This window comes from Natrix helvetica, assembly GCF_964273705.1.
Source record: "Natrix helvetica genome assembly, chromosome: 5".
Taxonomy (NCBI): Eukaryota; Metazoa; Chordata; class Lepidosauria; order Squamata; family Natricidae; genus Natrix; species Natrix helvetica.
In genome coordinates, this window is record NC_138551.1 from 151,434,239 (window position 1) to 151,455,894 (window position 21,656).

Below are 21,656 nucleotides of genomic sequence, written 5' to 3' on the forward strand. Positions count from 1 at the left end.
CCTCCTTCTTTCCCTCTCTCCTAACTCTTAATTCCCCTCCCTTACTTCCTCTCCTTTTACCCTTTCTTCCTTTCCTTCCTCATTCCTCCCTCCTTTCCGTTGTTGTCCCTGTTTATTTACTTTCCCTTTATGGGTTCTGGGGGTGGCATTTCAGCAATCCCAACTTTATATTTTCATACAAAATCATGTATGTTCTCTGTTACATTTTACTTCTGATAATAATTCCACCTGTATCATTTTTTTAACTTGCATACTTGCATTTTAATACTTTCCTGTTAAAAGGAAAGCCAATTTCCACAGTCTATTTTTGCAGAGACACTTGGAAAAAAATCTGGCTCCAGTAATTCCTCCATTCCTGGGCATGCTGTCTGGCCAGGCCAGCCTAGGGCAGAGTCCCCTTCTCTGCCCCGAATCACCATTCCCCACCTGGCAGCCAGGTCTTTTTTCTGCTCCATGCAACTGATGCCATCTATTCACGGTGGGCCACACCGAGCGATTTAACCTGCGATCGTGTAGCACACACTGCCTTCCTTCGACAAACTTTCCTTTCTTCCTCTGGAAGAAATTTTTTTCGGGCCCTCTATTAAAAGCAACTATTAAAAGCAACTGTCAAACATGGCAAAAGACTTTGGAATCACTTTGTTGTCACAGCTGAGCTTGGAAAGAGGAGGAGGGGAGGGGGGGGGGAAATTAAAATAAATTAAAAGCTGCCAACATTTTTGATCTTAGGAAATTGGGCGGCCCGAGCGGGCCGGGGTCAGACAAACAACACGAATTCTCTTGCAATTGGCACATTTCTCGGGCGAAAAAGCTTCCGTTCTGGGCATTCCTGGCTTAAAAAAAGAGGGATGGGGAAAAATATTAAAGCAGAATTACCTCTAAGTTGCAGAGAGCTACGACAGGAAGCATGCAAGCAGGCATTAGAGAGACTTCCCTGCAAAAATAGCCGTGCAAACGTGTAAAAAAAGGAATTGGATATTCCGCAGGGGGCCGCCACAAAAAATACAGAAAATAAACTTGGATCCCAATCAAGATAATGAAGAGACCTTATTCTCGAGCAACATTTACTGCAGAGGAAGTCCTCGGTTTACGACCGGAATAGAGCCCCAACATTTCCGTTCTTAAGCCAGACTGTGGTTTGAGTTTGAGTTTTGCTCCCTCTTTATGTCCATCTTTCCACCCACCACCGCTAAGCGAATTGCTGCGTTCGTTAAGTTAGACATGTGGTTGTTAAGCGAACCCAGATTCCCCATCGCCTTCACCTGTCAGGAGGTCGCAAACAGGGGCATGATCCCGGGATACTGCGACCGTCATAAATATGAGTCGGTTGCCCAGGGGCTGAATTTTGATCGCCCCACCATGGGGATGCTGCAACAGTACGAAAAAGAGTCCAAAGTCATTTTTTTTCCAGTGGTGTTTCAACTTCAAACGGTCACTAAACTAACTGTTCCAACTTCTGTACCTGTACAGAATAACAAAGAGTTGGAAGGGACCCTGAAGGTCTTCTAGTCCAATCCCCTGCTTCAGCAGGAGAGCATATCCCAACCCGCAGCAATGGCCGCGAGGATGCTACCGTGGAAAACAGTCCCAAGGCCCTTTTTTCATTGCCGTCGTAACTTTGAAATGGTCCCTAAATGGACGGTTTTATGCCACCTGTATTTCTACCCAAAATTGGGCAGCCTTCTCATCAACAAGCCCGTGGAGATGACAGAGGCAGGAAAAAAAAAGCTTGCGCCTTTTTTCTCCTGGATCTTGGGGTGCTGGGGAGACATGTTGCGGCGCCATCGGGAGATTGCAAGCGGGGTATTTTGAGATCTGACATCCTCCCCTTTGTCACCTGGTTGCATTCGAACAAAGTGCCGTGGCCCGCCTGCAGCCAGTGGAGCAGGTGGCAGACTCAGACAGCGAGGAGGTTGGGGAGGAACATGGGCCAGTCCCGGAGTTTGGGGATTGCTCAGACGAGAGCTCTGCGTTGGAGGCAGAGAGGGGGATGTGCGCTGCCTTCGTAGTCGGAGATCAGTGGGGCAGAAGAACAGCTGGAGCCTGTTCCCAGTGTGTGCATGAGCAGAGCTGCCAGGAGAAGGGAACAGCTAAGGAACAATGGTTGACTCGTGAGTAAAGGCACAGGTGGACAGTGAATGGCCCCTCCCATAGGGAATAAAGAGGAGCGAAAGGGGAGTGGAGTTTGCAGGAGACAATTAGTTCCACTCGTTAGGCTGAAGATCTGTTCCTGACTTCTTGCCAAGGAATTGCTGCTACAGCATGGCGTTTTGAAGATAGCGGCCTTGCAGCTCTCCATAAAGCCCAATCAAGGTCTGTGGGTGTAAATTCACCCTTGAAAGACTGTTTGCCGGGACTTTGGTAGACGTGAATGAGAGGAATTCACATGAGCTTCATAAAAGAAAAGGGGGCTTGGTCAAGACCAGGAGTCTGCTTCGTGATTTTGGGAAGCCTAAGTCTGAACACACGGCTTACAAAAACCCCTCCCCGTCCCAAGCGGTCAACTGATGGTGTCTTTTTTCCCCTCCCCTTCCAGGAAATGCTCACGGATTCCGAGACGGGCCTGCAGGACGGCTGCGTTAAAAAGGTAAGATCGAAAAACGCGGATTTCCTCCGCAAAGCTGCGTGATTTTAGTCTTCGGTTCCGGTGGGAATTCAAATTTATTTTATTTTGTTTTTTAAAAATCGCTTTCATTGCAAGCCTGCTGGTGGGGCTGCCTCCTTTCCGGCTTAGCGATGGCTGAATTTGACTGAACTTACTGTTACTTATTTCTTAAATTTATTAGTGGAATTCACTTATTTTCCCTAGCGGTTCCCAAATGTGAGCGCATGCTATTCGGCTTGAAAACATGCCTATATAGGACGGCATCGATCCGGAGCAGGTGGACAGGCAGCCCACCGCAATCTCCAGTACCGGTTCAGACAAACTGGTCCGAACCGGCTGAATGCTATCTCTGGTCATCTCACTGTTTGCAGCGACTTTATGGAGTGTTTGGGTCCCCGAGTCGGTCCTGTTGTTTGGGGCGAGATTTGTGTGTGCTTTTCGTGTGAAACTGAACGTTCACAGGCTTTAACGGGGGAAGCTCAATTGTTTTGCAACTTGATTCAGACGTGCGAACACCCAACGTTTCTTCCCTGGCCTTCCCATGCACTCCCACCCACCTGTGGCCTTTTCGGGGTTTTCGTTGTGTTGAACGAATCTGCAGCCATTCTTGAGCCACGGCAGGCTTATCTGGCAGGAACAGCGTGTGAACTCGTCTTCCGTGAATGATGATAATGAAATCGGATCCTCCTTTTGCGTCCCTGAGTTGAGATGAGGGTTTCGTCTGGTGTTTCCGCCGCCCCGCACCCCCCTTGACAATGTTAAGAGGTGTGGACTTCAACTCCCAGAATTCTCCAGCCAGGATGCAGCTGGAGTTCACATATCTTTTGTTTAAGTTTGTTTATTAAATTTCTATGCTGCCGCTCTGAGCACTCAAGTTGAGAAACACTGATTTAGTATCCAGTTATCCATCCATCCCTATCTATCTATCATCTATCTGTCTGTCTGTCTGTCTGTCTGTCTGTCTGTCTGTCTGTCTGTCTGTCTGTCTGTCTATCTATCTATCTATCTATCTATCTATCTATCTATCTATCTATCCATCCATCCATCCATCCATCCATCCATATCTACATATCTACATATCTATCCATCCATTCCATATCTACCTACCTACCTATCTCTATCTATCTCTATCTCTATCTATCATTATCTATCTTTTATCTATATCTATCTACCTATCTATCCATCCATCCATCCATATCTATCTACCTACCTACCTATCTCTCTGCCTCTAGCTATTCATCCATATCTATCTATCTATCTATCTATCTATCTATCTATCTATCTATCTATCTATCTATCTATCTATCTATCTATCTATCCCTATCTATCCCTATTTCTTTCTGTCCATCTATTTCTATATATCTATCCCTATTTCTATATCTCCTTCTTTCTTTCTATTTATATCTATCTATCTATATCTATCTATCCATCCATCCCTATCTATCTATCTATCTATCTATCTATCTATCTATCTATCTCTAGGTATTCATCCAATCTATCTATCTATCTATCTATCTATCCATCCATCCATCCATTTCTATCTATATCTATCTATCCCTCCCTCCATCCATATCTATCTATCTATCTATCTATCTGTCTGTCTGTCTGTCTGTCTCTAGCTATCCATCCATATCTATCTATCCATCCATCCACCCACCCATCCATCCATCCATCCACATCTATCTATCTATCTATCTATATATCTATCTATCTATCTATCTATCTATCATCTATCTATCTATCTATATCTATACATCCATCCATCCATTTCTATCTATAATTAGCTATCCATCCATCCATATCTACCTGCCTACCTACCTATCTATTTACCTCTAGCTTTCCTTCCTTCCATCTATCCATTCATCCATTCATTTCTATCTATCTATCTATCCATCCATCCATCCATCCATCCCTGTGGCTCATCATAGGGTCATCTCATCCATTTTTTCCTTGACATACATTTCTGGGTTCTTGATGGCAATAATAAGGAACGGGAGGACGGCAGAAGGAAATAACGTTCTCCCAATGTGACGGGTTTAATTCCGGAGAGAGGCGCACAGGGCCAGGCCACGAACGGAGGTCTCAGCTTGTCTCTAGTGCCACAGCTGCGTCTCGGATGCTCCCTGAGCTCAGCGCTTTTCCTGCAGACGTTTCATTACCAAAGGAGGTAACCTCATCAATGCTAGGAGGGAGTGGGGCTTGTGGAGAAGAGGAAGAGGCGCAGGAGGAAGGAGAAGGAATCGGGAATAGCACTTAGGCTTCCCTACACCACTTCACGGTGCTTTACTCTACTTTCCTGTGGCTCAGCGCTTTTCCTGCAGACGTTTCATTACCAAATGAGGTAACACCATCAGTGCACAGAGCTACAAACTTTCTCTTCTATCCGATGTCACTCTTTGTATCGTAGATCAGGATCCAGTTTCTCTTTATTCCATTTTTGCACTAAAAAACCCTACTTTTCTTAAGTATCAGTGGCGAGCAGTTGCCGTTGGCCCAACACGGCACTTTTGGGGTGGAAAACCACAGCGGTTTTATATTTTCCTTCTGGCTGCCTTGGGACTACACTTTCCCAAGCTCCGCGCATTGGGGGGGGAAAATTAAACGCCCCAGGAGTGGCTGTCATTCACAAAACGACGTGGGCAGAATGCATCGCCTGCCCCAGCGCCCTCGTCTCTCTTCCTTGGCCCATGAAGGCAAGATTTTCCAGAAACGGCTTTTGGGGGGCATGAATTGGAAAAGGGGGCAATCTCCGCGGAGCTTCAGCCCGGCTGGACTTTTTACCCCGTCCGTCTCCATAAGTCATCCGACGAGACGTGACTCTGGGCTGGAGTTACGGCACAGAGAGAGGCTTTCTTATATATATTATTCCAGGCCGAGAGATCTATGGGACTTTAGAGCTTTCCATGGAGAGAAGCTCACGCTCGGCTATTTTTAATTTTTGTTCTCTTGCGTACCATTTTGAGTATACATTCACGTTTGTTATTCTTCTTTATATTTATCATCCCTAGGCATTTATTATTTCATTTAATAGATTGTAATATACAGTTTGGGTTGCTTTATTTACCATCCCTTCCGTCTGTTGTAACACCACCTTATTTTCCCTTTCTTTTCTCCCTCCCTTCTCTACTTTCTTCCTTCCTCCTCTCCTTCCCTTCCTTCTTCCCTTCCCTTTCTCCTACTCCTACTCTTCCTCTTCCCCTCCCTACCCTCTCTCCTTCTCTTCCTCTCCCTTCCATCCTTCTCTCCTTACCTCTTCCTTCCTTCCCTCTTCTCCTTCCTCTTCTTCCCTTCCCTATCCCCTACTCCTACTCTTCCTCTTCCCCTCCCTACCCTTTCTCCTTCTCTTTCTTTCCCTTACACCTACTTCTCCTTACCTCTTCCTTCCTCCTCTCCTTCCCCTTCCTTATTCCCTTATCTTTCTCCTACTCCTACTCTTCCTCTTCCCCACCTACCCTCTCTCCTCCTCTTCCTCTCCCTTCCATCCTTCTCTCCTTACCCCTTTCTTCCTTCCCTCCTCTCCTTCCCCTTCTTTCTTCCCTTCCCTTCTCCTACTCTTCCTCTTCCCCTCCCTACCCTTTCTCCTTACCTCTTCCTTCCTTCCCTCCTTTCCTTCCCCTTCCTTATTCCCTTATCTTTCTCCTACTCCTACTCTTCCTCTTCCCCACCTACCCTCTCTCCTCCTCTTCCTCTCCCTTCCATCCTTCTCTCCTTACCTCTTTCTTCCTTCCCTCCTCTCCTTCCCCTTCTTTCTTCCCTTCCCTTCTCCTACTCTTCCTCTTCCCCTCCCTACCCTTTCTCCTTACCTCTTCCTTCCTTCCCTCCTCTCCTTACCTCTTCCTTCTTCCCTTCCCTCTTCCCTCTTCCCTACTCCAACTCTTCCTCTTCCCCTCCCTACCTTCTCTCCTCCTCTTCCTCTCCCTTCCACCCTCCTCTCCTTACCTCTTTCTTCTTTCCCCCATCTTCCTTTCATTCTCTCCTCCTCTCTCTCCCTTTCTTTTCTATTGTTGTAGGTGTCTCTTTCAGATCTCAGTTTTTATTTTATGAACTATCTCGCACGCTGGGAAAAACTCCCTCCCTCTTTTACGTTCACGACATCCCAAGCAAAATTTTTTTGCTTTGGAGGGGGCTCTTAAAACTGATTTTTAAAGGCCAGTTTTGGGGGTCCTATTTTGGACACCTATTTCGCGGCTCTGCTTCAAACTGGACGTTTTTAAGAAGAGGCTGGATAACCATTTGTCTGAAGTGGTGGAGGGTTTCCTGCCTAAGCAGGGGGTACGGCTAGAACAGTGGTCACCAGCTGGTGGTCCACCAGAAAATTTTGGTGGTCCACAGAAAAATGATTTGCCTTTTTTATATCGCACTAAATCCGGGGTCCTCAAACTACGGCCCCCTGGGATGGATACGTGCAATGAAAGCTTGTGTTGCTGCAGAGAGTTTCCCCCTTCGGGATCTTTTTGTGCAGGGCAGAGGGGGGGCAGAATTTCCGACTTGGGGTCTGCTTCAGCCTCCTTTTGGGGGGCTTTGGGCGAAGGCTGGAGGGAAGCACCGCTGGTGGAGAAGAGCCGGAGGGCCTCGTTCCAGTAGGGCCTGGAAGTGGCTGACCATCTCAGCCCTCTGAGCCTCCGGTCTTGGCCTTGCACTCCCACAGGTCTTCCCTCTACTTGGAAAGCCTATGCTCCTAGTCCTCAGGACTAGAAGACCCCCAATGTCCCTTACAGCTCTATTCTGATTGATTGATTGATTGATTGATTGATTGATTGATTGAAATGGTCTAGGGTCTCCTGCCCGAGCAGGGAGTTGGACTAGAAGACCTCCAAGGATCCTTTCCAGCTCTATTCTGATTGATTGATTGATTGATTGATTGATTGAATGAATGATTGAATGATTGAATGATTGAATGATTGAATGATTGAATGATTGAATGATTGAATGATTGAATGATTGAATGATTGAATGATTGAATGATTGAATGATTGATTGATTGAAATGTTCTAGGGTCTCCTGCTCGAGCAGGGGGTTGGACTAAAAGACCTCCAAGGCCCCTTCCAGCTCTATTCTGATTGATAGATTGATTGAAATGGTCTAGAGTCTCCTGCATGCGTAGGGAGTTGGACTAGAAGACTTCCAAGGTCCCTTCCAGCTCTATTCTGACCAATTGATTGATTGAAATGGTCTAGGGTCTCCTGCTTGAGCAGAGGGTTGGACTAGAAGACCTCCAAGGTCCCTTCCAGCTCTATTCTGATGGATTGATTGATGGATTGAAATGGTCTAGGGTCTCCTGCTTGAGCAGGGGGTTGGACTAAAAGACCTCCAAGGCCCCTTCCAGCTCTATTCTGACCGATTGATTGATTGATTGATTGAAATGGTCTAGGGTTTCTTGCTTGAGCAGAGGGTTGGACTAGAAGACCTCCAAGTTCCCTTCCAGCCCTAAGATTCTATGACGAATCCTTTGTGGTAAGAACCTTCCATGTTGTTCTTTTCTAGAACTTTTTCTATCTAGCTGGCCTGGGATGTGTGTGTGGGGCAGGGGAATCTGCTTAATTTTATTTATCCCCCCCCTTCCTCTGAAAGGGGTTTGGGCAGCTCTCTTCCTCCCCTGCCTCCTCCCCTCCTCTCCGTCTCTGTTTACTTAGAGGGAATGGCCGGAGGGTATCCTGGAGAGGAAACATCTGTGAGAGATAATCTATAGCGTTATCTCTCCATCACTCTCCGTCGACCCCAGTCTCCCCCGAGAGCAGGCCCAGGAGCCTGGAATGAAAAGGCTTTCGGCTGAAGGGGCCTTTGGGGACAAATAAAGAGGCAGACTAAGGACCCGCTCAGATGGATGGGGCCACATTATTAAAACTCTGTCACAATCTTATCAAGCTCCAATGAGACAGGCGTTTGGCTCAGTCACTCAGAGGGAGAGAGAGAGAGAGACAGACAGACAGAGAGAGACAGACAGACAGACACAGACAGAGAGATTTCTTTTCGGATTTTCCCGCAGAGGCTTCATCAATGAGAACAAATCAAGTACAGAGATAGATAGATAAGATGCTAGAAACGCAGACAAGATTACATTACAATATATTATTTTATTTTATTTTTATTTGTATGTATTTTATTTTATTTCATTTTTCCAGTGGCAATCTCCATAGAGGTAGGAAGGTGATAGATAGCTAGATAGATAGCTAGATAGCTAGATAGCTAGATAGCTAGATAGCTAGATAGCTAGATAGCTAGGTAGGTAGGTAGGTAGGTAGGTAGGTAGGTAGGTAGGTAGATAGATAGATGATAGATAGATAGATAGATAGATAGATAGATAGATAGATAGATAGATAGATATGGATGGATGCATGGATGGATGCATGGATGCATGGATGGAGAGAGAGAGAGGGAAGGATGGATAGATGGGTGGAGAGAGATAGACAGACAGACAGACAGACAGGGATGGATAGATAGATAGATAGATAGATAGATAGATAGATAGATAGATAGATAGACAGACAGACAAAGAGAGGGAGAGAGGGAGGGATAGATAGATGGGTGGAGATAGATGGATAGATGGATAGATGGATAGATGGATAGATGGATAGATGGATAGATGGATAGATGGATAGATGGATAGATGGATAGATGGATAGATGGATAGATGGATAGATGGATAGATGGGTGGAGATAGGTAGACAGACAGACATGGATGGATGGACGGACGGATGGATGGACGGATAGAGAGGGGGTGGGGAAGAGGAAGGGTTGGATAAATGGGTGGAAGGCAAAGACGAGATGAATGGAAAAGTCCCTTGGGTAACATTACAAATTCTGCGTTTTGTCCTCCTTCCTTTTTTCCTAAGTCACCTTCTAAGAACTGTGCTTCAAGAAACAAGCATGGCTTGCTATAACCCTGAAACAGTTTGTTTTCCTGTGTGTGTGTGTGTGTGTGTGTGTGTGTGTGTGTGTGTGTGTTTACGCTATTTCTCTTTTTTTTCCCCGACCCAAAAAACCTTTATTGAAAGCTTAAAGCGTTAAAATGCAAAATACCTTTAAAAATAATTTCGTCTAAGTTAACGATCCTTTTTTTGACAGTACTAAGATAACCATTTGTCATCCAAATGCACTTTTTATACCTTCCCCATTATTCCTCCATCTACACATCTATGCTTCTAAGCTGCACCTTCCTATTATTCATCCACGGATCCCAGTTTTCCCAAACCGTGTAATATTCCGAGTCTTCCTTAACTCCAAGGTGATTTTATCCATCTCAGCGCAATCAAGAATCTTTTTGGATTATCAAACAATCTGTCGGCTTCCTTTTCACAATATTGCGTCCATACTATTTCTCATTCCGATGGGCCAAAAATCCAACCAGATTTTTGGCCACCGGGGGGAGGGGGGGAGGAGGCATCCCCAGTTGGGCAATCCATAAATCTCTTTCTATTTATGTCTCCCCCCCCCCCACTGCCTGTAGGTCACCCCAGCCATCTGATACATTGGGGGTGGGGGAGAATGAACCATTGTTCCATAGGAAGATGATGGATGGAGAATTATGATAATTTGTGAAACCATTATTGAGACATTAAGAACATGGATGTCCCCAAGGGCAAGGAATGGAGACTCGGGCTGCGGGGGGGGGGGGGGACAACAGACAACCAGGCCATCAGAAATAGCCCCCCCTAGGAAGATATATGTTAAAATTAAAGAGAGAAAGGAGGAGTGGAAAGGGGAGAGAGGAGAAGGAGAGAGGTAGGGGAAGTAGAGAAGGATGACGGAGGGAAGAAAAGAGGGAGGGAGAGGAGAGAGGGAGAAGAAAGTGATGGATAAGGTACAAAAATGGTGTATGGAGAGCAGAAGAGCCAATAATTGTTTTTGGGAGTTGATGGTAAGATGAATTGACATCAACATTTAATAATACAATACAATAAAATACAATAATACAATAGCAGAGTTGGAAGGGACCTTGGAGGTCATCTAGTCCAACCCCCTGCCTAGGCAGGAAACCCTATACCGTTCCAGACAGATGGCTATCCAACCTCTTCTTAAAGACTTCCAGTGTTGGGGCATTCACAACTTCTGGAGGCAACTTCTGTTCCATTGATTAATTGTTCTCACTGTCAGGAAATTCCTCCTCAGTTCTAAGTTGCTTCTCTCCTTGATCAGTTTCCACAATACGATGTTGGCTATGTAATAGTAGACATGTGGTTATATGTTATGAAAATGAAAAAATAAAAAAACATTATACAAAAAAAAGAAAAAAAAAGAAATAGCCCCCCTCTGGAGGGGGGAAAGAGAGGGGAAGCAGGAAAAAAAAGTATTAATATATATGTTCATGTTCAAGAATGAGATATACATGGGAAAAAATAGCTAGGGCTTGATAATGAAGAAAAGGGAATAGGAAAGGACAAGCATAAAATTATAAGAGGGTTTGCGGAATAACCATCCAGGAAATACACGAGTTCAGAGATGGAAAGAGATAACCGCAATAACAGAAAAAGGAAAGGAAGAGTGGAGGAGAGGAGAAGGAAGGGGAGAGAAGGAAGAAAGAGGAAAGGAGAGGAAGGAGGGAAGGGATAGAAAGAGAAGGAGAGAGGGCAGGAGGAAGAGGAAGAGAGGAGCAGGGGAGAGGCGAGGGAAGAAGGAAGGAGAAGAAGAAGAAGGAAGAGGGAAGAAGAGGAGAGTGGAAGGGAGAGAAAGAGAAGGAGAGAGGGTAGGAAGGGGAAGAAGAAGAGAGGAGTAGGAGAGAGGTGAGGGAAGAAGGAAGGAGAAGAAGAGGAGGGAAGGAAGAAAGAGGGAAGGAATAGAAAGGGATGGAGAGAGGGCAGGAGGAGGAAGAGGAAGAGAGGAGCAGGGGAGAGGCGAGGGAAGAAGGAAGGAGAAGAAGAGGAAGGAAGAGGGAAGAAGAGGAGAGTGGAAGGGAGAGAAAGAGAAGGAGAGAGGGTAGGAAGGGGAAGAAGAAGAGAGGAGTAGGAGAGAGGCGAGGGAAGAAGGAAGGAGAAGAAGAGGAGGGAAGGAAGAAAGAGGGAAGGAATAGAAAGGGATGGAGAGAGGGCAGGAGGAGGAAGAGGAAGAGAGGAGCAGGGGAGAGGCGAGGGAAGAAGGAAGGAGAAGAAGAGGAAGGAAGAGGGAAGAAGAGGAGAGTGGAAGGGAGAGAAAGAGAAGGAGAGAGGGTAGGAAGGGGAAGAAGAAGAGAGGAGTAGGAGAGAGGCGAGGGAAGAAGGAAGGAGAAGAAGAGGAGGGAAGGAAGAAAGAGGGAAGGAATAGAAAGGGAAGGAGAGAGGGCAGGAGGAGGAAGAGGAAGAGAGGAGCAGGGGAGAGGCGAGGGAAGAAGGAAGGAGAAGAAGAGGAAGGAAGAGGGAAGAAGAGGAGAGTGGAAGGGAGAGAAAAAGAAGGAGAGAGGGTAGGAAGGGGAAGAAGAAGAGAGGAGTAGGAGAGAGGCAAGGGAAGAAGGAAGGGGAAGAAGAGGAGGGAAGGAAGAAAGAGGTAAGGAGAGGAAAGAGGGAAGGGATAGAAAGAGAAGGAGAGAGGGCAAGAGGAGGAAGAGGAAGAGAGGAGCAGGGGAGAGGCGAGGGAAGAAGGAAGGAGAAGAAGAGGAAGGAAGAGGGAAGAAGAGGAGAGTGGAAGGGAGAGAAAGAGAAGGAGAGAGGGTAGGAAGGGGAAGAAGAAGAGAGCAGTAGGAGAGAGGCAAGGGAAGAAGGAAGGGGAAGAAGAGGAGTGAAGGAAGAACGAGGTAAGGAGAGGAAAGAGGGAAGGAATAGAAAGAAGGAGAGAGGACAGGAGGAGGAAGAGGAAGAGAGGAGCAGGGGAGAGGCGAGGGAAGAAGGAAAGAGAAAGGAGAGGAGGAAGGAAGGAAGTAGGGAAGGGAGGGAGAGTGAAAAGAAAAGAAAAAAAATAGGGTGGTGACAATACAAAATAGGCCTAGGGAAGAATAAGCAAAGCAACCCAGAATGTATATTTTAACCCTTTAAATGGAAAAAAAAACAAATATGCAAAAGTGATAAAGATAAACAAGAACCTTGTGAATGTATACTTGTAACTATATATAAGAGAATAAAAGTAAAAACTTATTTATATGTATATCTCTCCCCCCCCCACTCCCGCTACATCGGAGCCAGAAAGAAAAGCCCAGGATGTGATGGATGGATGGCAGCCTTGGAGAATGGAAATCAAACCCTGATAAGTCAGGGAGGCAGTTAGGGAAGAGATGGAGGGCTGTTCACTGTCTTTGGTGGAGCAATTACGGCCGGTCACTCATGGCCTAAAGGCCTTTCGGTTGGGGCGGAGGGTTATAATAACAGTAAGGACACTGTTATGGAAGCCGCCATTCATTCGTCTGGTCCTTTTTAACCCCGAGCAGCTCCCGAGTCCATCCTTTTCCAGCACAAATCGCAGATTAATAATTCCTTAGCCGGTTTCTGTCACGGGCTCCCAAGACCAGGGGTGGGGGGTTGGGGGGGTGGGCTGTGGTGTTTCTGGTTGCCTTCGAAAGATTGGAGGGAGGTTGGAAGAAAGGGGGAAGGAAGGGAAGGAAAGGAAAGGAGGAAGAGGGAAGGGAAGGGAAGAGAAGGAGGAAGAGGAGGAGAAGGGAAGGATGAAAGGGGAAGGAAAGAAGGAAAAGGGGAAGGGAAGGAGGAAGAGGGAAGGAAAGGAGAGGTAGGGAAGAGGGGAGGGAGAGAAGGAAGGAAGGAGTAATGAAAACAAATAAGGCAGGGAAAAAGGGAGGAAAAAAAGAAAAAGGAAGCAGGAAGGAAAAGTGAGTAAAAAGGGAGGGAATAAGGAAATGTAGGAAGAAGAGGAGAAAAGAAGAAAAGAGGAAGAGGAAAATAGGAGAGGGTGTGGAACGGGCGCGCAATTTGGGCGTCCTCCTTGATGCCCGGCTGTCAATGGATGACCATGTGGCGGCCGTGGCAAGGGGGGCGTTCCACCAGGTTCGCCTGGTGCGCCAATTGCGCCCCCTACTGGACCGGGATGCCCTACGCACGGTCACTCATGCGCTGGTGACGTCCCGCCTGGATTACTGCAACGCTCTCTACATGGGGCTGCCCTTGGGACGCGCCCGGAGACTGCAGTTAGTTCAGAATGCAGCCGCGCGGGCTGTGATGGGGAGTACGAGGTACTCCCACGTAACACCTCTCCTGCGCGAGCTGCATTGGCTACCTGTGGTTTTCCGGGTGCGTTTCAAGGTGCTGATTACCATCTTTAAAGCGCTCCATGGCACGGGACCTAGTTACTTGCGGGATCGCATCCTCCCACATACATCCCTGCGGCCAATACGCTCACACAGGGAGGGACTTCTCCTGGTGCCATCCACTGGACAATGCCGGCGGGCGACACCGAGGAGTAGGGCCTTCTCTGTGATGGGCCCAACCCTCTGGAATGACCTCCCCCCCGACATTAGAACCGCTTCTGACCTCCGCTCCTTCCGGCAAAAACTGAAGACCCACCTGTTCCGATTAGCAGGCCTGGCATAATTCAACTGTCCCTCCTGGCAAAAGCACTATATCTGGTTATTTTAGGGGTTTTTTAATTCACTGTATTTGTTTTTAGGGGTTTGAACTTATTTTAATCTGCTTTGTACAGTTCTTTTAATGTCATTCTTACCTCCTCCATGTCAACTGTCAACTGTACATACTTAATTTTATTGTATCTGATATATTTTGTATGAACTGTACACCGCCCCGAGTCCCTTTCGGGAGAGGGGGCGGTCTAGAAGCATTAAATTAAATTAAATTAAATTAAATTAAGAAAGGAAAGGAGGAAGAGGGAAGGGAAGGAGGAAGAGGGAAGGGAAGGCGGAAGAGAGAAGGGAAGGAAGGAAAGGAGGAAGAGGGAAGAGGAAGGAAAGGAAAGGAAAGGAGGAAGGGTAGGGAAGAGAAGGGAAGGAAAGGAGGAAGAGGGAGGGAAAGGAAAGGTGGAGAAGGGAAGGGAAGAGAAGGATGAAAAGGGGAAGGGAATGAGGAAGAGGGGAGGGAAGAAAAGGAGAAGAAGAGGAAATAGAAAGGAAAGGAGGAAGAGTGGAGGGAAATGAAGAAGAGGGAAGGGAAGGAAATGTAGGGAAGAGGGAAGGGAAAGAAGGAAGGAGTAATGAAAAAAGAAAGTAAGGCAGGGAAGACGGGAGGAAAAAAGAAAAAGAAGGCAGGAAGGAAAAGTGAGTAAAAAGGGGGGAATAAGGAAATGAAGGAAGAAGAGAAGAAGAGAGGAAGAGGAAGAAAAGTATGAGAAGGAGAGGAAGTGGAAGAGGGAGGAAAGGAAGAAGGAAGTGAAGAAGAACGGGAAGTCTAAACTGTAACCCTCCAAGCCAACAGCATTTCCACCTAATTTCCAGCCCATTTTCTTATATTATATTCACCACTTTTACTCCAAGGCAGAAGTTTTCTTTAAAATCTCTCCCCCATCCCCACTTTCTACGTACCTGAGGTGCAAGTCCCTAAACCTTCGCCTTTTAATAATAATCATAATAATATTTTTTTTAAAAAAAGCATGGTTAGCTGGAAAAACCTGACCCCGGACTCCTCCAGCTTCATTTCTGATCTCCTGGCTCTTAATCCTTTCGTTTCCCCGGTTTCTGTTGTCCAGAGGATTTCCCTCCAGGTGCTTAGCTGGTCCAGTTAAGGACCAAGCGAGTCTCAGCTTGTTAAGCTGGTTTAATGCTAACCTGGGCTAGGCTGGACAGCGCTGTGTGTGAATCTCCCGTTGGGGAGCTTATAATATCTGTTGCAGAAATGCAGAGCAAAGGCTCACTCCGGTAGGCAAATCAAAGACCATTTTGGGGTAGCATTTTTTAATAAGTGTTCCCCCATTTTAAAAAAAATTAGCATAGGGCAGGGGTCAGCAACCTTAAACGAGCCACAAAGGTCCTAAGCAGAAGCCCCCCGTTCAATTCTGGAGCCAAACAGCAGTCCGGTTCCCCCACCATAGAGTCTCCTCCTAGCATGGCCTCCTTTTTCCTCCACCTGTCCTAACCGAAAGCCCTATGCACTTTTGGAGCCCACCGGCGACAGGGAGCTGCAGCGGAGGGAGGAAAGAGCCACATGCGGCTCTGGAGCCCCACAGGTTGCTGACCCTTGGTATAGGGTATTCGGCCTCAAAGAATCACAGTCAACATGGACCATATTACACGTTGGGGACAATATTAGGCTATGCACACACACGAAAAATCAGTTATCATGGAAGAAAAATTGCTATCGGGTTATCTTTCAAAATGAGGAGAGGATTCGGGTGAATGTCTTTGCGAGAACAATTGGTGGGTGGACCGGCTTGCCACCAGAGGTTGTGGGCACTCCGTCACTGGAGGTTTTTAAGAAGAGATCGGAGAACTGTTCGTCTGGAATGGTGTAGGGTGTCCTGCTTGAGCAGAGGGGTTAGACTAGAAAACCTCCAAGGTTCCTTCCAACTCTTTTATTCTGTATTTCCTTCCTTCCTCCCTTCCTCCCTCCCTCCCTCCCTCCCCTCCTTCCAGCTCTGTTATTCTGTAAGGACCCTTCCAAATCTTTTTGCTGTATTTCTTTCTTTCCTTCCTTCTTTCCTTCCCTCCTTCCTTCCTTCCTGTTCTGTTATTCTCTAAGGATCCTTTCAACTCTTTTATTCTGTATTTCCTTCCTTCCCTCCCTCCCTCCCTTCCCTCTTCCAGTTCTGTTATTCTGTAAGGATTCTTCCAACTATCTTATTCTGTATTTCCTTCCTCCCTTCCTTCCTTCCTTCCTTCCTTCCTTCCTTCCTTCCTTCCTTCTCTGTTATTCTGTAAGGATTCTTCCAACTATCTTATTCTGTATTTCCTTCCTTCCTTCCTTCCTTCCTTCCTTCCTTCCTTCCTTCCTTCCTTCTCTGTTATTCTGTAAGGATCCTTACAACTATCTTATTCTGTATTTCCTTCCTTCCTTCCTTCCTTCCTTCCTTCCTTCCTTCCTTCCTTCCTTCCTTCCTTCTCTGTTATTCTGTAAGGATCCTTACAACTATCTTATTCTGTATTTCCTTCCTTCCTTCCTTCCTTCCTTCCTTCCTTCCTTCCTTCCTTCCTTCCTTCCTTCTCTGTTATTCTGTAAGGATCCTTACAACTATCTTATTCTGTATTTCCTTCCTTCCTTCCTTCCTTCCTTCCTTCTCTGTTATTCTCTAAGGATCCTTTCAACTCTTTTATTCTGTATTTCCTTCCTTCCTTCCTTCCTTCCTTCCTTCCTTCCTTCCTTCCTTCCTTCTCTGTTATTCTGTAAGGATCCTTACAACTATCTTATTCTGTATTTCCTTCCTTCCTTCCTTCCTTCCTTCCTTCCTTCCTTCCTTCTCTGTTATTCTCTAAGGATCCTTTCAACTCTTTTATTCTGTATTTCCTTCCTTCCTTCCTTCCTTCCTTCCTTCCTTCCTTCCTTCCTTCTCTGTTATTCTGTAAGGATCCTTACAACTATCTTATTCTGTATTTCCTTCCTTCCTTCCTTCCTTCCTTCCTTCCTTCCTTCCTTCCTTCCTTCCTTCTCTGTTATTCTGTAAGGATCCTTACAACTATCTTATTCTGTATTTCCTTCCTTCCTTCCTTCCTTCCTTCCTTCTCTGTTATTCTCTAAGGATCCTTTCAACTCTTTTATTCTGTATTTCCTTCCTTCCTTCCTTCCTTCCTTCCTTCCTTCCTTCCTTCTCTGTTATTCTGTAAGGATCCTTACAACTATCTTATTCTGTATTTCCTTCCTTCCTTCCTTCCTTCCTTCCTTCCTTCTCTGTTATTCTCTAAGGATCCTTTCAACTCTTTTATTCTGTATTTCCTTCCTTCCTTCCTTCCTTCCTTCCTTCCTTCCTTCCTTCCTTCCTTCCTTCCTTCTCTGTTATTCTGTAAGGATCCTTACAACTATCTTATTCTGTATTTCCTTCCTTCCTTCCTTCCTTCCTTCCTTCCTTCCTTCCTTCCTTCCTTCCTTCTCTGTTATTCTCTAAGGATCCTTTCAACTCTTTTATTCTGTATTTCCTTCCTTCCTTCCTTCCTTCCTTCCTTCCTTCCTTCCTTCCTTCCTTCCTTCTCTGTTATTCTCTAAGGAGCCTTCCAACTCTTTTATTCTGTATTTCCTTCCTCCTTCCCTCCCTCCCTCCCTCCTTTCCTCCCTCCCTCCCTCCCTTCCTTCTTTCTCTGTTATTCCATAATTCCTTCCCCTTAAGCTTGGGAGGTTCAGTTTCTATGAAACCAAAGCAAGGAACTGCATCCAGTTGGTCCTTATAATCTACCTTTTGAATATCCTCATAAATCCTCCAACAAAAAGCTGGATGGTTGTCTGAGACGGCCTTTCTCTCTTTCTCCTCCCTCCCTCCCTCCTTCTCTCTCTCTCTCTCTCTCTCTCTCTTTTAAAAAGGAGCATTTTTTTCCATTCCTCCTCCTCCTTCTCCTCCCCCTCTTTCATTACGGACCCTCGGCCTTTAATCAAAGAGCGAGAAGTCTATTAATTCAGTGAATGAACATATAGTAAAGTCAGTTCCCCCTCTTGAAGACAATAATGCGGAGGTCAGCTCAGGTTGCCATGGCAACTAAGTACCTCTCTGAGAAGTTTGGCATCCTGGGTTTTGACGGGCGTGGGGCGGGGGGGGGGAAACAGAGTGGGGGGAAATATGCTGGGGAAATCGCCCGAACAAACTTTGGCGGGCACAAATAACCCAATGTTTGGTGGCAGTGTTTAATTTCCCTTATTATTGACACTGAGGTTAAACCAAGACGTTTTCCTCGCAGTTGCAATATAACTGAGATTTTTTTCCCCCTAAATAATAATTTTTTTAAAAAAAGTTAATTTGGGAGTCATTTTGCAGGACAAAATAATAATCCCAAGGCATGCTGCAATTTCTCCCCCCCCCCCCCCCGCTTCTGCCTGGGTTATCCTGTGTTTTCAACCTTGGCCGTTTGAAGATATATGGACTTCGACTCCCAGAATTCTCCCCCCCCCCCCCGAGGCTGGGGAATTCTGGGAGTCGAAGTCTGCACATCTTCAAAGTCGCCAAGGTTGAGAAACAGGGGGAGGGAGGAAGAAGAAAAAAAAAACAGATTTGTTCCATGTCTGCTAACCAACAGGCAAGGGATGCAACCAGGGATGGGATTCAGCCAGCTCGGACCAGTTCAGACAAACCGGTTCAATCCAACGATCAGCTAGGTAGCAAACCAGTACGCCCTGACAATCAGCTGGGTAGTGAACCACTCTGCTCTGACGATCAGCTGGGTAGCGAACCAGTTGCTCCGATGATCAGCTGGGTAGCGAACCAGTCTGCTCCTATGATCAGCTGGGTAGCGAACCAATCTGCTTTGACGATCAGCTGGGTAGTGAACCAGTCTGCTCCGATGATCAGCTGGGTAGCGAACCAGTCTGCTCCGATGATCAGCTGGGTAGCGAACCAATCTGCTTTGACGATCAGCTGGGTAGTGAACCAGTCTGCTCCGATGATCAGCTGGGTAGCGAACCAGTCTGCTCCGATGATCAGCTGGGTAGTGAACCAGTTGCTCCGACAATCAGCTGGGTAGTGAACCAGTCTGCTCTGACGATCAGCTGGGTAGTGAACCAGTCTGCTCCGATGATCAGCTGGGTAGCGAACCAATCTGCTTTGACGATCAGCTGGGTAGTGAACCAGTCTGCTCCGATGATCAGCTGGGTAGCGAACCAGTCTGCTCCGATGATCAGCTGGGTAGTGAACCAGTTGCTCCGACAATCAGCTGGGTAGTGAACCAGTCTGCTCTGACGATCAGCTGGGTAGTGAACCAGTCTGCTCCGATGATCAGCTGGGTAGTGAACCAGTCTGCTCCGATGATCAGCTGGGTAGCGAACCAGTCTTCTCCAACAATCAACTGGGTAGTGAACCAGTTGCTCCGACGATCAGCTGGGTAGTGAACCAGTCTGCTCCGACGATCAGCTGGGTAGTGAAGCACTTCGCTCTGATGATCAGCTGGGTAGCGAACCAGTCTTCTCCAACAATCAACTGGGTAGTGAACCAGTTGCTCCGACGATCAGCTGGGTAGTGAACCAGTTGCTCCGACGATCAGCTGGGTAGTGAACCAGTTGCTCCGACGATCAGCTGGGTAGTGAACCAGTCTTCTCCAACAATCAACTGGGTAGTGAACCAGTTGCTCCGACGATCAGCTGGGTAGTGAACCAGTTGCTCCGACAATCAGCTGGGTAGTGAACCAGTCTGCTCCGATGATCAGCTGGGTAGCGAACCAGTCTTCTCCAACCCAGTTGCTCCGACGATCAGCTGGGTAGTGAACCAGTTGCTCCGACGATCAGCTGGGTAGTGAACCAGTTGCTCCGACGATCAGCTGGGTAGTGAACCAGTCTGCTCCGACGATCAGCTGGGTAGTGAACCAGTCTGCTCCGACGATCAGCTGGGTAGTGAACCAGTTGCTCCGACGATCAGCTGGGCCTGCCTGCCCATCCCTGTGCTTTACTTATCTATATCCTTTCAGCTGATTCGCGCGACAGAGTGGATCGCTGTGCGTCAGCTATGTTACTCCCCAAGAAGCAACGGGGAAGGTACGTTTTGTTAAAGCTGTGCACGCGCGCAATGTATGTGATTACTGAACCGGTTGTTAAACCAGCAGGATCCCATCACTGGATGCAACAGTTGAAAAGAAGACCAAAAGTTTGGAAAGCAGCATTTGACAGCCCCCTCCCGTGTTCTTGGATGTGATCTTGGCTTCTTTGATCCTGGTTAGCTCCATCTTGTGGCGGAGAATTCCACTTTTTTTTTTTTTTTTTTTGGCCTGGGGCTTTGGAAGTGGTTTTCATTGGGGTTTAAATTTCTTTTCCACTTTTTCTCCTTTTCGGCTTCCTTTCAACAGGCTTCCTCCACCTTGCAAAGGATCTCTTCCCTTGGGGGGGGGATCCAGCGGGTGGGTGGGTGGGAAGCCAGAAAGATTGCAAACCTTCCCAGCGTTCTTCAGAATATGGGATGTGGAAGGGACCTTGGAGGTCATCTAGTCCAATCCCCCCCCGCTCTCCTTGCCCAAGCCCTCTTTGACAAGCGAAAGAGATGAGCCTGTTTTAAAGGCCTGGTGCATTAAAGCTTTTGAAAGGCCGCCGAACTGGGCCGAACTGGTAGGAACCTACCACTGGTGCCAACCTCCTGAGGGCACAACTTACAACCAAGCAGGTTGCATCTTCAGATTTTTAAACGGTACATTTCTGCCGACCAGAAGCCGGAATGAAAACCCACAGAGAGCCCTAGTTGGAAACGGCTGCGTCGCCTAATATGTACCCCGAAGCATAAAATTGGGGATTTTTTTCCTTCCCTCCTCTGTACTGCTGTTTCCTATCATCAATTCAGACACGGCCTCTCCGGAATTTTTTTTTTTAAACCACACCAATTTCTTTTCCTTGCCCCTAAGCAGATCAGCCCAAATCCTCTGCTCCGATTTCTTGAAATAAAACACACACAGAGACCTACCTTTCAAGCTTGGGCCCACACCCTGGGCCCCGGTATAATTTTTGCAACAAACGTGTTAGCTTTTCCCTTAAAATTAAGATGATGCACCCTCCGGCTGGCGTTAAGATATAGAGTAACAGAGTTGGAAGGGACCTTGGAGTTCAGAATAGAAATAGAAATAGAAATAGAATAGGGATGGGATGGGATGGAATAGAAAAATATAGAATCGAATACAGAATAGAATACCATAAAGAATAATATAGAATATGGAATGAAACGGAATGGAATAGACTATAGGATAGGATAGGATAGGATAGGATAGGATAGGGCAGGAATAAATAGAATAGAATAGAGGATAGGATAAGATTCCCTGGTGCTACCCCCCGCCGCGAGGAGGCGGAACTGGAAGGTATTAGATGGTTCCGCCCCAAGCGCCTGATGGAACCGGATAGGTTCCAGACGGAACTTGGGCCACCTCCTGTGGACCTGACCCGCCCCCGAGTGGAGGACCTGGTAGTCGCATGGAATAGTGCGACTACCGGGGCCCTAGACCGGGTGGCGCCTTTGCGGCCTCTCCTGCGGCGACGAACCACCCTGGCACCTTGGTTTACCGAGGAGCTAAGGGTGATGAAACGCCACAAGAGACGCCTAGAGAGTCGTTGGAGATCCTCCCGTTCCGAATTTGACCGAGCACAGGCAC

The 21,656-nt window shown here is 46.9% G+C and overlaps 1 protein-coding gene across 5 annotated transcripts in view; it reads left to right on the plus strand.

Moving 5' to 3' along the window:
* Positions 1–21,656, plus strand: part of PRDM16 (PR/SET domain 16) — a 342,912-nt gene that overhangs the window by 208,090 nt on the left and 113,166 nt on the right. For all 5 annotated transcript variants that reach the window (XM_081954899.1, XM_081954903.1, XM_081954902.1 and 2 more), the window contains exon 3: positions 2,537–2,587. In XM_081954899.1, coding sequence (XP_081811025.1) covers positions 2,537–2,587 — 51 coding nt within the window. The remainder of the gene's footprint in view (positions 1–2,536; positions 2,588–21,656) is intronic.